This window comes from Erpetoichthys calabaricus, chromosome 9 (assembly GCF_900747795.2).
Source record: "Erpetoichthys calabaricus chromosome 9, fErpCal1.3, whole genome shotgun sequence".
Lineage (NCBI taxonomy): Eukaryota > Metazoa > Chordata > Cladistia > Polypteriformes > Polypteridae > Erpetoichthys > Erpetoichthys calabaricus.
In genome coordinates this window covers 88,429,970-88,445,943 of record NC_041402.2, presented here as the reverse complement: position 1 = coordinate 88,445,943, position 15,974 = coordinate 88,429,970, and the positions used below count along the sequence as shown (strand labels likewise).

The window sequence follows — 15,974 nt, the reverse complement described above, 5'->3', positions numbered from 1 at the left end:
TAATCTAAATGTTAAGATTAGGGACCCTGGTGTACCTGGCCATACCTCCACAAACCTTAAGTTCAGGGTTTTGTAGTAGGGGCTTTTGGGGTCCACTTTTTGAACAAGACCCCAATTAAGAATTCTTAATTCTACATAGGCAAACAAAAAAAAAGTTAATCAGTCAGACTCTATAGCAACCTTACACCAATGAAAACTGAGAAAATGCAATGGTTCAAAGTGGAAACATTTTATTCTACCTTCTGGGGTAGCACTGTCAAAAGAAAGAAGCTGAACTAAAATTGCTTTTTTATGACTACAGTATAATCATAGTTATTTACTAATAAATATGCTGAATTTAATTAATTTTACATGATTAAAATCCATCCACTATCCAACCTGCTATATCCTAACACAGGGTCATGGGGGTCTGCTGGAGCCAATCCCAGCCAACACAGAGCACAAGGCAGGAACAAATCCCAGGCAGGGTGCCAGCCAACCGCAGGACACACGCACGCACACACACTGGGGACAATTTAGGATCGCCAATCCACCTAACCTGCATGTCTTTGGACTGTGGGAGGAAACCGGAGCACCTGGAGGAAACCCACGCAAAAACAGGGAGAACATGCAAACTCCAAGCAGGGAGGACCAAAGAAGCGAACCCAGGTCTCCTTACTACGAGACAGTAAATGAAAATGAAAATCAAAATACTATTTAAACCACCATTATCTGTTAAGTTACTTTGTTACTTACACTGAACTTGTTGTAGGGAGTAACAGTTCTTAAACGATAAAATAATTAATGCTTATATTCTAATTTTGTACTTTATTTATTTATTTTTGTTGAAAAAGTACTGTAGAACACTTTAAAATAAACAAACTTTGTTTACTTGCGATGTGGATAGTAAAACAGACATTACCACGCATCTTGCAATAAAATAGTTCAGCAATATAATTTGAAAATATTGATCGATATTCAAAAACTATCTGTAGAGATTTACTCATCTGCTGTTGCAGCATATTAATCGTGTTACAACTTTTTACAGCTAAATCATAACCGATTAGAACAATCGAGCCTTTAGTTGCCATAACCACGTTTACTTGTTCCTAGAGACGACCTGACTGCTCACCTTCCCCAGATCTCGCGAGACGATGCATTTGACTTCTGCGCAGACTAGTATAGAAGAACGCATTCTGACATTCTTCTACACAGCTTCTTGTTAAATCTGCACATGCAGACATCCACACATTATCCTGCAAAAACACTCTTCCAAATTCGTTTCCGTAATTTAACCAATTTTGTGTTAGTCTTTTTTGTCTGGTATCTAAGGAGCACAAATACTCATCTAGCTATACGTATGCTAACGTGTGGAGAATCTTCATACATCTGCGCAGATGGTGACGTAGATGTAATCGACATTGGCACGCAACTATCCTTGCGCCGTAAACTATACTGAAATCTCGCGGTGCTTGCTTGACGTTGCCTGGCGACGGTACTGTTTCTCTGATGTCTGCTTCGAAGTTGTGATATCCCGACTACTAAAACCACAAGGACCCTAATTTTCTGTTGTCGCCCCTGCAAAAAATGGTGAGTGACACAAATGTTGCAATTTTCAGTTTACAGACTAGGGAGCGGACGTTCTTAATTATTATATATGCGTGTTACATTCTTTATTTGCATTATTTTTATCGTGAACTAGCATGTATTATGGTAACGGATTTCTTTGTAGCCTCCCAAGAAAAAGAAGGGGAAAAAGTCGGCCAAAGGCAAGAAAACGCCCACGGTTGTCGATGGAGTTTCTACAGAAGAAATGTCAAAAGAGCAGGTAAAATTTTATGAAAATATAGTTGTTTTGTAATAGTTGCGAACAATGTTATATGATCAGAAGCAGCTTGAAGCCAGATTGTCATTCACTGAATGTAAAGTTGTCTTTCGAGATTGGAAATAGAAAAGTGAGTGTACAAAATATTTTCTAATCCTACTGCAAAGTAGGTTTGCAACAAAATAAAACAGTGACGTGAAAATGTAAATATTACAGTAAACACTCAACTTAAATTAATGGTGCATTAATACAACACTATAGTTGGAGGAGCACATTGTTCGCCTGCGAGAAGAACTTGACAGAGAAAGGGAGGAACGAAATTATTTTCAGTTGGAGAGGGATAAAATTCATACATTCTGGGAAATCACCAAGAGACAACTGGAAGAGAAAAAGGCTGAGTTAAGAAATAAAGACAGAGAAATGGAAGATTCGGAAGAGAGACATCAAGTAGAAATAAAGGTAATAATTAAAATTGATCTTTATCATGTGTCTAGATTTGTTTCTGATTTATGTAGTACATTATTAAATAAGTACATTGTGAAAAGGCTGCTTAATTTGATCATCGATACTAGAGAATATTAATATAATGGTATTGTTAACAATGATGTTTTTACACACATTCAAACAGGTTTACAAGCAAAAAGTGAAGCACTTGATGTATGAACACCAAAATAACATTTCAGAACTAAAGGCAGAAGGGGTTGTGGCTATGACGATTGCTCAAAAGGAACATAGTTCTGAGGAAAATGAACTACGAAAAGGAATACATGCATTAAAAATTGATATTAAAGAACAAGAACTTGGCAATGAAAATCTTGTGAAAAACCTGAAGCTGGTATGGTTATTTTTGTTTCTCTAGACCACATGTGCTTTTTATCAAAACATACAACAAAATGATTTTTCCAGTTAATAGTTATATTAATATTCATTGATATAAATTCAGTGGTGGCTTAATAATATAGTGGTAGTGCTGCTGCCTTGCAGCAATGAGACTGGGGTTTACATTTATGGTCCCCTCTGGTTAGGTGGATTGACAATACCAAATTGACCCTAATGTGTTTGCCTGTGTATTTGCCCTGCAATGGACTGGTGCTCTGTCCAGGGATTGTTCTTGCCTTGAGCCCCATGCTTGCTGGAATAGGCTCCAGCTTCCCCATGACCCTGCTCTCCAGATAAAGTAGGTTTGGAAGTTGAATGGATGACATAATCTTGGGTGATATTGGCAATTACAACTTCATAGGAAGACTGCAAAAGGACTGTTTGCTTGCTGAATTCTGTTTGATTTTCCTTAATTGGAAAGATACAGCTGATGCAACATACTTAAAATTATACTGGAAAACTTTATTTTCTAATGTAAAAAGTGTTTTTATGAAGTTTAAAGTAATTTTTATTCCTTTTTTCATATCAGAAAAATGATGAAGAAATTACTAAACTGCAGAGTGATTTTGAAAGACACGTTAAAGGTAAATACCTGTTTTTAAGTAATCACTAAAATTATCATAAATATCTGCACCCATATTTTGGAGAGATATTGGGTTGCTGTATCACCGCTTGTACTTCCAGTATAAAACTCTGTCTTCCTGACTCTGCTAGCTGTGGGTATTCTGTACTGTAAGTAACAGGTCTAGAAAATGGATTTTTCTTGGGATTAAAGATGAGGAGGATGAAAAATATGTTTTGAATTAGAGCTGTTAGTAACACAATGAGTTGTACATATGATATTAAAAAAGAGTTAATTTACAATGCTGACATGTCAAAATATTTTTAAATACAACCCTTCCTTGCAAAGTGTGATTTAGACCACGTTATACTTGTATAAGAAATACATAAAACTGCAGTCACAGACAAAATGAGGAAACAATGCAATCATTAAGCAAGTATAAATAAAAGAAAGGAAATGCAATAAATACATTTTGAAGTTTGCAAAACTGTTATTTGCTCAAAATGGATGGCTGCTTGCAATTTAGGTATGTACTTGTGCGAATCTTATGCCATCTAGTGGATATTTATACGCAACTCAAGTTCAATATACAGCGTGTATTTACATTCATGGGAAAAAGTAAGTTCAAATGTTTTTTTTTTTTTTTTTCTTTTTTAACATATGTGGATACATGGTCAAATTTGATCTTCATTTAAACAGTACCTGTATATGAAAGATATGTAATTGGGAAGAAAACAATAAAAATTTGACTTTGTAATAATTTTTTCAATGACAAATGAACAGGTATTCCATTTCCGTCTATGGGAAAAGTAAGTACACCTTTAGCTCTAATAGCTGGTATTGCCCCCTTTGGCAGAAACAACCTTAGGCATTTCCTATTACCATCAACCAGTCTCTGAAATTGACTGGAAGAAAGATTTTCCTACTACTTCCTGCAGAATTCTTTCAGCTATACAGTGTTTGAGGAGTACCTTATGTGCGCAGCCCATTTCAAATCCCCTCCACAGCACCTTAATGGGATTTAGATCCGGGCTTTGACTGAACCATTCCAGAAACCTCCATTTCTTCATTTTCAGTCTTTTCATGGTTGATTTATTGGTACATTTAAGGTTATTGTAATTCTGCAAGGTCAACTTTTGTTTGAGCTTCAATCTTCAGACAGATGGTCTCATAATAACTTCCAGCACCCTCTAGTACAATGAAAACATAATAAAGTATTCTGTGATGGTGAACTGTACAGGCCCTGATGCAGCAAAGCAGTCCCAAACTATAACACTTCCATCACCACGCTTTACAGTCAGTGCCAGGTTTTTCTGAGAAAATGTAGTCTTGGGTTTTCTCCAAAACATGTCTTCTGGTACTGTAGCCAGATAACTTGATCTGTGCCTTGTATTTGCAGAGCACATTGTTTGAGTAGTCCTGGTCTTTGCCTTGGTGTTTGTTTATGCAACCTCTTACTGGTAATTACTGGTAGGCTTATACAATTTGACTTCAACAGTGGTGAGAGCTACTTGTAGGTCCTGTTATGAAATTCTGGGGTTATTAAAGACTTCTTTCAGCATCTTGCGTTCTGCTCTCAGGCTGAACTTGCCAGTGCAGCTTGACCAGGACAGGTTGGCTGTTGTTTAAAATCTTCTCCACTTGTAGATAATCTTCAGGGTAGTGAGATGGTTAACTTTCAGTTTTTTGAAGAGTTTTTAAAATTCCTTCCCAGACTCATAGGCATTTATAACCTTCTTTCTAAAGGCCTCAGAGAGCTGTTTCGATCTATACATTGTGATAACACATACATCAACAGCAAAGAGCAAACCAAACTAAACATCTGAGGTTAAAATAAGAATAGGTTCCTCCAAGATCTTCTCTAAGGATGGTCTAATCATTTGTACCTGATTTGGTGCACCTGATTCTAATCTTAGCTATGAGAGGCGTTCAAATATAAACAGGAATTTATGAGCTATGCTTTATTTATTGAATACAATAAAACAACCTACGCACTGTTTTTCTATATAGTCTCCTGGCACTGCAATACACTTGTTCCAGTGCTCAGGAAGCTTCTTAATCGCCAAAGAGTAGAAGTCTTTTGACTGCATGTTGACCCATTCTTGCACAGCGTCAAAAACCTCCACATTCGGCTTGAATTTCTTCCTTCCTAAAAATTCCTTAAGTTGACCGAGAGATGATAGTCCCCCTCTGAATGACTTGCACCAATCATAGACTCTAGACTGAAAGAGAGAAACACTCATCCCCAAACTGTTTTTTAAGTCTTGAATAAATCTGAGATGGAATGACTCCTTCATTTGTCAGTAATTGAATAATAATGCGCTGCACAACACTACTGTGTACCTCCTGCTCCATTCTGTTGGTTACAACTGACAGGAAGGGGAGAAAGACCAGCTAGCATTACTAACGACAAGTTCATATATGTGTGTGTTTGTCCAATGAGAGAGGTCTATCTTGCACTATTTATAAGAACAGAGCATGAAAATTCCTGTTTATAATTGAACACCCCTTGTGTATTTAAGTAGTAACAAATGTTAGTGATGAACCTTCTTATTTCACATGTGAAATGTTTGTTTATATTTGTTTAAATCAGTGGTTCTTAAACTGTAGTCTGTGAGCATTTATCAGGTGGTCTGGTCTGTGTGCTGACTTCTTTCTTCGAAGTACTGTACTTCCTTGCTGAAAAGGCCACATAAAATGGCTCCAAGACATTGACCACAGAGAACACTGTCTGACTTTTTAGCAGGCAATAATATTTTTTTACTTCTACACTACTCCTTCCTGCCATGACCCTGTATGACTGTAGTGATTTCTTCCTCTCACCATTTTTTCAATCTGTCAGTCTCTGTCTCCCATTTGTCCAACCTAACTCTTGAACTATGTAGGAAGTTTTTTCAAATTCACCTTAATGTCTGTCCAAATAGCTAACCTCTGGCAACACCAATCCCTTTTATCCATGTGGACGCTAACACGTGATGCTTCTGATGTATTAATTTTATATGTCTGAGTAACATAAACCAACCAACTTCAAGGCTTTATTATGGATCATTGGTTAAAATCTGGAACTTTAAAATGTAAACCTAGAAAGGTCTGAATGTTAGTCTTATAGATTTTCTTTTCAGGTGTGCAGGATTGAGTAACTGGCAGGCAAGAGATTCCATTATACATAGTGTATACCACCCAGATCTGAATGAAGACACCAGGTGAGAAGCAGAGAGCTATGAGTAAAACCAACAAAAGGGGCCGGCATGGTAGATGATAGAGTAGTTGTACAAGAATTAGCTTGCAACATAGAAAAAGACCGAGAAGCAGTGCAAGTTTGACAGAGTTCTGTTCGTGTTAGGCTTTTTTTTTCCCCTTTGTTATGGAACCTTCCAAGGTCATAACAGGAATGGTAATGGGACTTAACAGTAAACTAAACAGCCTTGTTCAAGCCTATTAATTCAAAATCTGAGTCTGTGTGCCAAGACATCTTTGCACCTTGGGTCACTACAGCATTTTTCACATGAGTACATGCTGAAAAAAGAAAGTCACAATTGAAATGTGGAATTTATGTAAATGAGTGACTGCTGCGCATAGGTGGATCCTTCACTTTGACATAGTGGTCCTTGGTCCAAAACACTTTAAGAAGCACCAAGTTGAATTATACTGTACACTGAACTACAAAATGTAAATGTGGCATGATGCTTGCTGTATTATATCACCTTTATCTATACATACTGTTTAAGTGAAGATCAAATGTTGATATATCCACATATATTAAGAAAAACGACAACATGACTGTAGATAAAGAATTTTATTTTGTCACAGTAACTGTCCGTTTTTATTTCAAGAGACTAACATAATAAGTTACAGAACAGTATTCAATTTTCAACCTGCTATAAATAGTTGGTATTTCTATCACGACCCTGAGGTGTGCAAAGTCCTTCTCAAAATAAAATTGGTATATTACAAATCATCATCATCATCACTAGTTTTATGGCCATTTTAAGAGTATACCCGGGTTAGTGATCATACTCAAAAATCTCGGCATACTTTGACGTGAGACCCATTGTTTTCCTTTCTTTCAGATCAGCCATCCTGTTGTCTTCTTCAGCTTTCCACTTAGTCTGTTTCTGCTCAGCTCAAAAACTGTCACCTTCACACATAGTGTTCCTTTTAACTCAGTATTCATCTCGCTCTTACTCCAAGACACATCTCACATGATTGTTCTCATCTCTCTGTTCTTTCCAGCTTTACTTCTTGTTCCTCCTTCATCAGCCTCACCCCACATCCACAGAGCTTACTGCTCCTCACACATCTGTTATTAACTTTTCCCAATATTGAAGAGTTTCTTGTAGAAATCAGAATGGGTGGGCACCTCCATGAATTTCTTTCTTGCACGTCTCACTCTTGTTATCACTCCTATGGCTGCACCTTCGTCTATATTCAACTTGTAACCTACGCACCAGAATTTCCCTATTTTCTCCAGAACAACTCTTATTGCCAATCTCTAAATTTACTCTTACTAGATTAGCATTTTCCACCCTTGCACATTTTCTACAAACAAAACTCATAATATACTTAATATCATTATATCCTTTTACGCAGTTACTTCTGACAAACTGTATTGCATTAAGTTTCTACCAACATCTTTACTGTACATTCCACAGTAATGAGATGATGGGAAAAACAAAGTTTAAACAATTTTTTCATAAGACTTTCAACCAAATGTGAAAAAATGAGGGGTTTTGAATACTATCTGAAAACAATGTATAACCTGTCACATTCTAATTAATGTTCTAAGTTAATTTGCCTTTAACGGACATCAACTAAAGCGACTTTGATTAGTAAATAAAATCAGCTGTTATTCTCATTAAGTTTTCTAGGCTGTACAGCAGAGATAACCTTGATCCACAGGGATCTAGCAAAAGATTTTTAGGATCACACTATTCAAGGGAATAGGTCAGGAAAAGGATAATAAAAAACACAAAGTATTACATATATCATGAAATATTGTGAATGTCATCTTTAGGAAGTGGAAGAAATATGGCACCACCAGGACATTGCAAAGATCCAAACATCTTTTCAAAATAGATAACTGGGTAAGAAGACAGATTATCAAGGCAAGAGGGCACAGATAGTGTCTCTTGTTGTATCCTCAAGTTTCCCAAGTGAGTCTAGTGTAGCAAAGATTGGTGGTGTACAGTGGTGCATATTATGCTCATTATGTTTTAACATGTAGTGTGGAAGGAGCCTCCTTCCTAGAAAAACTCCAATCATTCATCTCTATCAGTGAATTGCTGGGGTAAAAAATGTCATTCATAAGTGAGGGCAAGCAGACTGAAAATTGCTTAAAGGGTGTCAAAGGCTTGTCTCTGGGCAGTATGGGCCCACACCAGTTTAAACCAATGTTTGTTCCTGAAAGTTAATCTCTCCCTAAATATTTGTATTAGATAATACATTGCCTTTGTACTAAACATATGTGAAAAATGTGGTCTTGTGATAATCACATTTTAGTTTAGCATGAACTGGGTACAAGCATGATTCAGTTAACCTGCAGTCATTGTACATGTAAGTTGAACATTGTATTCTTAGTAGATCTGAAGAAAAAACTATGACCTGAAGTTAAGTGTCATACTTCAAAGTACAAAATAATACGAAATGATTTTTCATGTGTCTATAATCTTCCATTTATTTATCTTTGATTAAGTAAGAATGTCATAATTAATATATTGAGGTTCTAGATAACTGATTTCAAATAAGTGTAACTTTGCTCTCAAACTAACTAATTTTTCAAATGCAAAACTTTAGAGATTGAAGTCAAATATGAAAAGAAGATGCGCGTGTTACGTGATGAGTTGGATTTAAGACGAAAAAATGAAATCCATGAAATTGAAGAAAGAAAAAATAGTCAAATAAATACTTTAATGAAGAATCATGAAAAGGCTTTCAGTGATATCAAAAACTACTACAATGACATCACTTTGAACAACCTTGCTCTTATTAACTCCTTAAAGGTACAAGTTTTTTTCTGTTAGTTTTTATACTAATACATTTGTATCAATATAGGTTAAAACTTGGTTAATTTATTACACAATTTAGTGCTCTTTCTCTGTTATAATAAAGTTATAATGTAACTTTGTTTTGTTTTTGATTTCTTTAAGTCTTAATTAGAGGCTCTAAACTGGCATAGCAGGTAATGTTCCTGGCATTGGACTAGCTTCCTGTCCAGTAATGCAGGAATAATTTTGGTCACAAGACTTTAATCTTTATTAATAATGTATATTAAATTATGTTTTAAATGTTTTGTATTTTTCATTCTAGATGGATAATGTTATATGCAGAAATATACAGTATTTGTAATATATTTAAAAGTAATTTTATGTTCACTATTAATTCTGGTCTTTTTGAGTAATAAAACATTAGCAGACAGATTTAACAGGTTGAATCATCAGGAGAAACTTTATCAATATAATTTACCTTTCTCACTTTACATAACATCAGGAACAAGTAGAAGAGTTGAAGAAGAAAGATGAGAGATTACAAAAAGAAATGACAGAGGCGCAGCTCCAAAACAAGAAGCTCACAGAGCGTCTTCAGAAAGCACGGGAGGAAGTGGCAGAATTACAAAAACAGCTTGCCAATTATAAGAAGGACAAGGCCTCTTTAGCAGTTAGTATTTCGATTTCTATTTTTTTACTCTGTGTTTAATATATATATATATATATATATATATATAATATATATATTATTACCAAACAATTTGTACTGTATATTTATTAATAAGAATTATTTTATTAATTTATTTTTTCAATTATCTGGGTTCTTTTTCTTAGAATACTAAGGCAAGACTAAAGGTAGCCAATAAAGAAATGTCTGATTTGAAATGGGAGCATGAAGTATTGGAGCAAAGATTCAGCAAGGTAAGGAGGCAATTTTAGGTCCAGTAATATATGAGTCAGTTTGTGCTGTATTAGTGTGTGTTTTTGAAAGAATGAAATAGCATTCATACAAAACAGATCTTCCACTCTGAGAGTAATTTATTTACATTTTCTACTGTGATTAATGCCACTTAGTCATTCTCTTTTTTTTTTTTTTTGAGAAGACACGATCTGTCAGGTGCAGGATTTCCTAAATAGTAGTTCACTAAATGGTTAAAAAGGTAGAATGGTAACAGTGTTGGTATTCTATAGGAATAGAATACTGACCTTTCCAATATAATTTCTTAGGCAATACAGCTAATATTTACAATGCATTATACAGTGTATAGCATTTGAACATTTGTAGGACTGGCAATTAGACTTCTTAATCATTGAAGAACCACTGAAATATGCAGAAACAAGTAGAGAAAACATGTATACAGATATATTTAGTTACCAATTACCATTCTGCCATGAATGTGATTCTACTGGTATAGGCTACAGTCCTCCATGACCTTATAGTTATATTAAATGGCTTAGAAAATTAATAGTATTGGTGAAGTTAAAGCCTTTTCTGTTCACTTAATTTGTTCTTATTCTTTTCAAAAACATGTTAATACTTTTTTTAATTGATTATAGGTGCAGTCTGAACGAGATGAATTGTATCAAAAGTTTGTTAAAGCCATTCAGGAGGTACAGCAAAAAAGTGGTTTTAAAAATCTTCTTTTGGAGCGTAAGCTGCTTGCTCTGACTGAAACTCTGGAGAAAAAGGAAGCACAGTTGAATGAAGTACTTTCTGCCTCAAATCTTGACCCTGCTGCCTTGACTGTTGTAACACGAAAACTTGAGGTACACTTACTATTTACTGTTTAAATTTGAAGATATACTGTAAAGTATAAAGGAACTTTAGAAATAAAATGTAGTTACCTAATTGTATGCTTCTACTGTAAGTAGGGGTATACGATATTTTTTGGGACTTTGACAATAACGATAATTAGACGATCTTTTGCATCCTTTAAAAATGTGTTTGCAAAAGTCTTATTGATCTAGCTTGGCCTTTATAAATAGGATATAATTTGTAGCTTACTAATGAGATTAGTGGAAACAACAGTTATGGAAAACAGGTCGTATTTATTTACTTAAAACTGAATTAAAATAACACAAAAATATTAAAATCACCAGTCAAAGTATTACTTAACAGTGCAAGCATGAGTAAACCATTTCAAAGTGGTCTACAGGATTTACACAAAAGACCAACAAAACTATGATAATGTGAGCATTTTAAACACACACATACCTTTAGTATAAACAAGCTATTAATCCAAGGGAATAAAATACTAATCATAATTGAACTACACGGCATGAACATTGCAATCTGGATAAACAAAAATTGCTCAGCTGTAAGGTGAATTGTGTGGCATATAAGCAAGAACAAAAATCTAATATACTGTAGTAATGTGTAAAAATCCAAAGTTCTGTTAAATACTGCATAGGAAAAAACTATACCATTTGTAAACAGGTTTGTCATATATTGCACAAAGATGCAAAAAACACAAACCTATAACATTTTTAAACAAATTGCTAACTTCAAATTCTGCCCAATATTGCACAAAAATCCTTTACTGAGGAAACTTCAAGTTGTGGGACAGAAAAACCACTCTGTCCACAGAATCTGGTGTCAGAGCAGCATGGTTACATGTTACATTTCCTCTGCTGAAAGCTCTCTCAGAAGGGCTGCTTGAGGCAGGGATACATAGGTATTTTTTTGCTAGTTTCCCTAATTTGAGGAAATGTTCTTCTTGTGTTTTCTGGATTTACATCACTGTCCACCTCAAGTAGGTCTTGATATCTTTTTCAATGCAGTGTGCAGAGACTCTCCTTCTCTGAATTCCTGTGTTTTTTTAAATAGCTGCCAAAAGATGTTTTTTTACTTTCACCCAACCTTACTCAGTTCAGATATATACTTTGGTTTGAACAGAGCAGTTGGTATTTACAGGCTGGCACAGTGTCTCCATTCCGTTTCATCATTGCTTTACCATTGTTGTACATACTACGGGCTGGAGCGGGGTGAGGATTCAGGGATCTGTGTGAGTGTTTTAAATGAAAGGAAAAAAAAGTGCTTTGGAATCGAGGACCCCCAACTAAGATGGCTTGCGAAATAAAATGCGTCTGATAGGCATATGCTTAATTTTAAAAGAAAAATAATCTGTTTAAACGAATTACATAATTCGTTAAAACTTTTTTTTTTTTTTTGCCTGACACATACGAGGCTCCGTGCTTCTGGTGCGTTGACCGTGCAGCAGTAGTCTGTCCTGTTAGGTTACATGAGATAGTGAATGCATGCACTCTCAAGGTGTGTTTTTGACAGTTTTTTGTAAAGTTAGTGACATATTTGATAATTTCATTCCATATTATCATACATGAAACATATCGCACACTCCTACTTGTAAACCATAAATCTTTCTGGTTTTGTTAAATGTAGTAAACGGACATTAGACTGTCCAGTCACTAGTTAAGCATGTGTATAGTCAGGGACAGAGGTATTATTACTGAGAGGCTGCTCTGTCTATTCTGTGTTTTGTTCATAAGGAAATCCAGTGTCCAGTTAACTTTTCTTATTATTGCTTTAACACTATTATCCAGGAGCTAGGAAATATTAGGCTATAACCACAGATTTTGTATTGTTCCTTGATCTGTTAATTTGATTCACAAAGTGTAGTGAGTCTAGGTAGGCCAAACATCAACTATTGGAGCACTTTGAGGCCACAGAACTTAGTGTGACTGAGTGATAATCATTCAGGCATATTACTGTGGCTTTCTTGGGTAACAGCACCATGTCTATTTCTTGGTTTTTTTTTTTTTAAGAATACAGATTTATCAGACAAGTTAGGTGTTCCGCAAAGAATTTATGAATGTGCAGTAAAACACTATCTGGGCTTGATGCTTTGTGGGTTCTTCTTACCCTTCTTCTTCAGTCAGATTATTGCATGGGGTAGGAACTTTAAGATCTTCAGTAGTTAGCAAAAGGCTAAAGACTGATTGTAAAGTTCTTTCATCACAGTAAATTCACTATCTACTTTCCTGTTCAGTGTGGCAGAATGAAAATGTTTTTCTTTTCAGCTAATACTGTATCTCAATAATAATAGCCACACCTTCCAATACAAAACAAGATTCTAGCCAGGAATTATTGATTTCATGCCAAGTTGTTTTCTCTTTATCACATATTTCCAAAAAGTTAGCGTTTCACGCTATTCAACTTAATCAACTACTATAATCAGATTAGTTATCTCAGTAAAAAAAAAAAATCAAGAACTTAAATTGAAATTAAAGCACATATTTTCAAGAAGGATATGCAGCTATAGTCATGTGAACTAAATAAAGCATACATTTTTCTGTTGTGGTCTTTTATTGTAAGAAATGTTATTTGTGTTTTCTGGTCTCTTTTTGCAGTAGAAAGTAATGCATATTGAAGCATAACATTTTCACCTCTTTTCACTCACTACCTTAAAATCTGTGCAGATTTAAGTGTTACAGTTATTAAGATATTCTTGCACATAGAAAGAAAGATTTCCCATCCTGTTTAGCAAATTAATTGTTTGAAATATGTAGGAGTTTAATGCATTTTTTTCAGTTTAATTAGAAGTAAGTGCTGCTTGATTTCTCCTTTTAAATCATACGTGAGAAACAGTGCTATATAAATTTAAAGAATTATTATTATTTATTATAAATATAAATTAACAATGTTTTTTTTTTCTTTCATTTCTAGGATGTCCTTGATTCTAAGAATACCGCAATCAAAGACTTACAGTATGAGTTAGCTCGTGTTTGTAAGGTACAAGTAAACTTAAATACAATTATTTAAACAAGTTACTTTTTTAATGTGCGTTCTGTTTGCATCCCATTGTTAAGTCAAATTCTTAAGAAAATCTTAGAGCAAAATTACCTTAAAAAAATCATGTAAATTAGGCATGGAGCAGGAATAGATTTATATATCCAATTAAAACTACTCATCCTTTATTTTATTACAGTTGTAATTTTAAGATGTATGTAAGTATTCACTTGTTATTTTCTTCTTTGCTTCAATAGGCTCATAATGATTTGCTGAGAACATACGAAGCTAAACTTAATGCTTTTGGAATTCCAGTGGATGAGCTTGGATTTAAACCATTAGAAAGTACAGTATCCGGACAGACTCTTGGTCAAGGACCTGCTGGTTTGGTTTCAGCACCAACTTGAGTACCAACACCAACATTTCAAGGAAATGTTAGAAAAAGATGCATTTTAATTCAGGGATACTATAAATAATTTTCTTTTTACAATTACACAATTATACTGTAACATATTTGCAATATTTAAATTTTTACCTTTTGACCTTTAAGCATTATGTAAAAAGAATATATTCTGTTGTAAACAAGATTTTAACATTTTTACAAGTGTCCTTAAATAATTACTATATGTATGTGATAAAAGTGAATATTTGCATTTTTATTGCAGAATAATTGTCTTGGCAGTTTTCCTCAGAAAATAATTTACATGATCTCTTGAATATTGAAAATGCAGGAAATTGATGAGCTGCAAGACTTTTAAACACATTTAAAGCTTAATTAAGAAAATAAATGCTACTATTTTTAAGGTTTTTAAACTCTGCTGTTTTGTCACAAAACACACTTGCCAGTCTTAATAGGAATTGTCAGCTATCTGTGAACATTTCTTGGCAATTAATTCATCATTAACCTATTTATTGTTAGCATTTTTATTTTTCTTATTTTTGAAATATTTTTAATATGATACAGGACCGTTCCAGAAGATATGGAAAAATGATGCACAAAATGTATTATCAGCTCAGCTCACACAGTTAAAAAGCAGCAAAGTCATTCCAGAATTTCTTTTCAAAGCATGCCAGTGGCCACAATAAATGTCATAAAACTAGCACTTTCAAATTATGCCCTCTTTCTTGCCAATATTGCCTGTGGAATCCTAGCTCCTTCTGTTACCTATCATTAAATATCACTGTGAAAGAATCTGCAACAAAGACAAAACAGTTAAAACACCTGGAAAGAGCTGCTAGTATTTTAAAGGTTAATGGTGATGAATTACCTGAGGCATAGGCGTCTTCATAGGCCTGAACCATACTTATGACCAATTTGTACAGGCCCCCTGATCTGAACCCAAGCGGTGTTTTGTTATTGGACTTCTGTGCTCGTCACGGATTGTCCATAACGAACACCATGTTCAAGCATAGGGGTGTTCATATGTGCACTTGGCACCAGGACACCCTAGGCCTCAGTTCGATGATCGACTTTGTGGTCGTGTCGTCGGACTTGCGGCCACATGTCTTGGACACTCGGGTGAAGAGAGGGCGGAGCTGTCAACTGATCACCACCTGGTGGTGAGTTGGCTTCGATGGTGGGGGAGGATGCCGGTCAGGCGTGGTAGGCCCAAATGTGTTGTGAGGGTCTGCTGGGAACGTCTGGCAGAGCCCCCTGTCAGAAGTAGCTTCAACTCCCACCTCTGGCAGAACTTCGACCACATCCCGAGGGAGGTGGGGGACATTGAGTCCGAATGGGCCATGTTCCGTGCCTCTATTGTTGAGGCAGCTGACCGGAGCTGTGGCCGTAAGGTGGTCGGTGCCTGTCGTGGCGGCAATCCCCGAACCCGCTGGTGGACACCGGCGGTGAAGGATGCCGTCAAGCTGAAGAAGGAGTCCTACGGGACCCTTTTGTCCTGTGGGGCCCCGGAGGCAGCTGATAGGTACCGGCAGACCAAGCGGAATGCGGCTTTGGTGGTTGCTGAGGCAAAAACTCGGGCGTGGGAGGAGTTTGGGGAG

General features: G+C 35.6%; 1 protein-coding gene across 1 annotated transcript; it reads left to right on the top strand.

The window, feature by feature from the left end:
* The first annotated feature begins 1,297 nt into the window (after positions 1 to 1,297).
* On the top strand, positions 1,298 to 14,761 carry gas8 (growth arrest-specific 8). The gene is made up of 11 exons (XM_028809845.2): positions 1,298 to 1,569; positions 1,712 to 1,807; positions 2,066 to 2,263; positions 2,433 to 2,639; positions 3,213 to 3,267; positions 9,039 to 9,244; positions 9,732 to 9,899; positions 10,064 to 10,150; positions 10,787 to 10,996; positions 13,914 to 13,979; positions 14,234 to 14,761. Exons 1-11 carry the CDS (start codon positions 1,567 to 1,569, stop codon positions 14,381 to 14,383), a joined length of 1,446 nt encoding a protein of 481 aa, XP_028665678.1. The 5' UTR covers positions 1,298 to 1,566; the 3' UTR covers positions 14,384 to 14,761.
* The last annotated feature ends 1,213 nt before the right edge of the window (positions 14,762 to 15,974 follow it).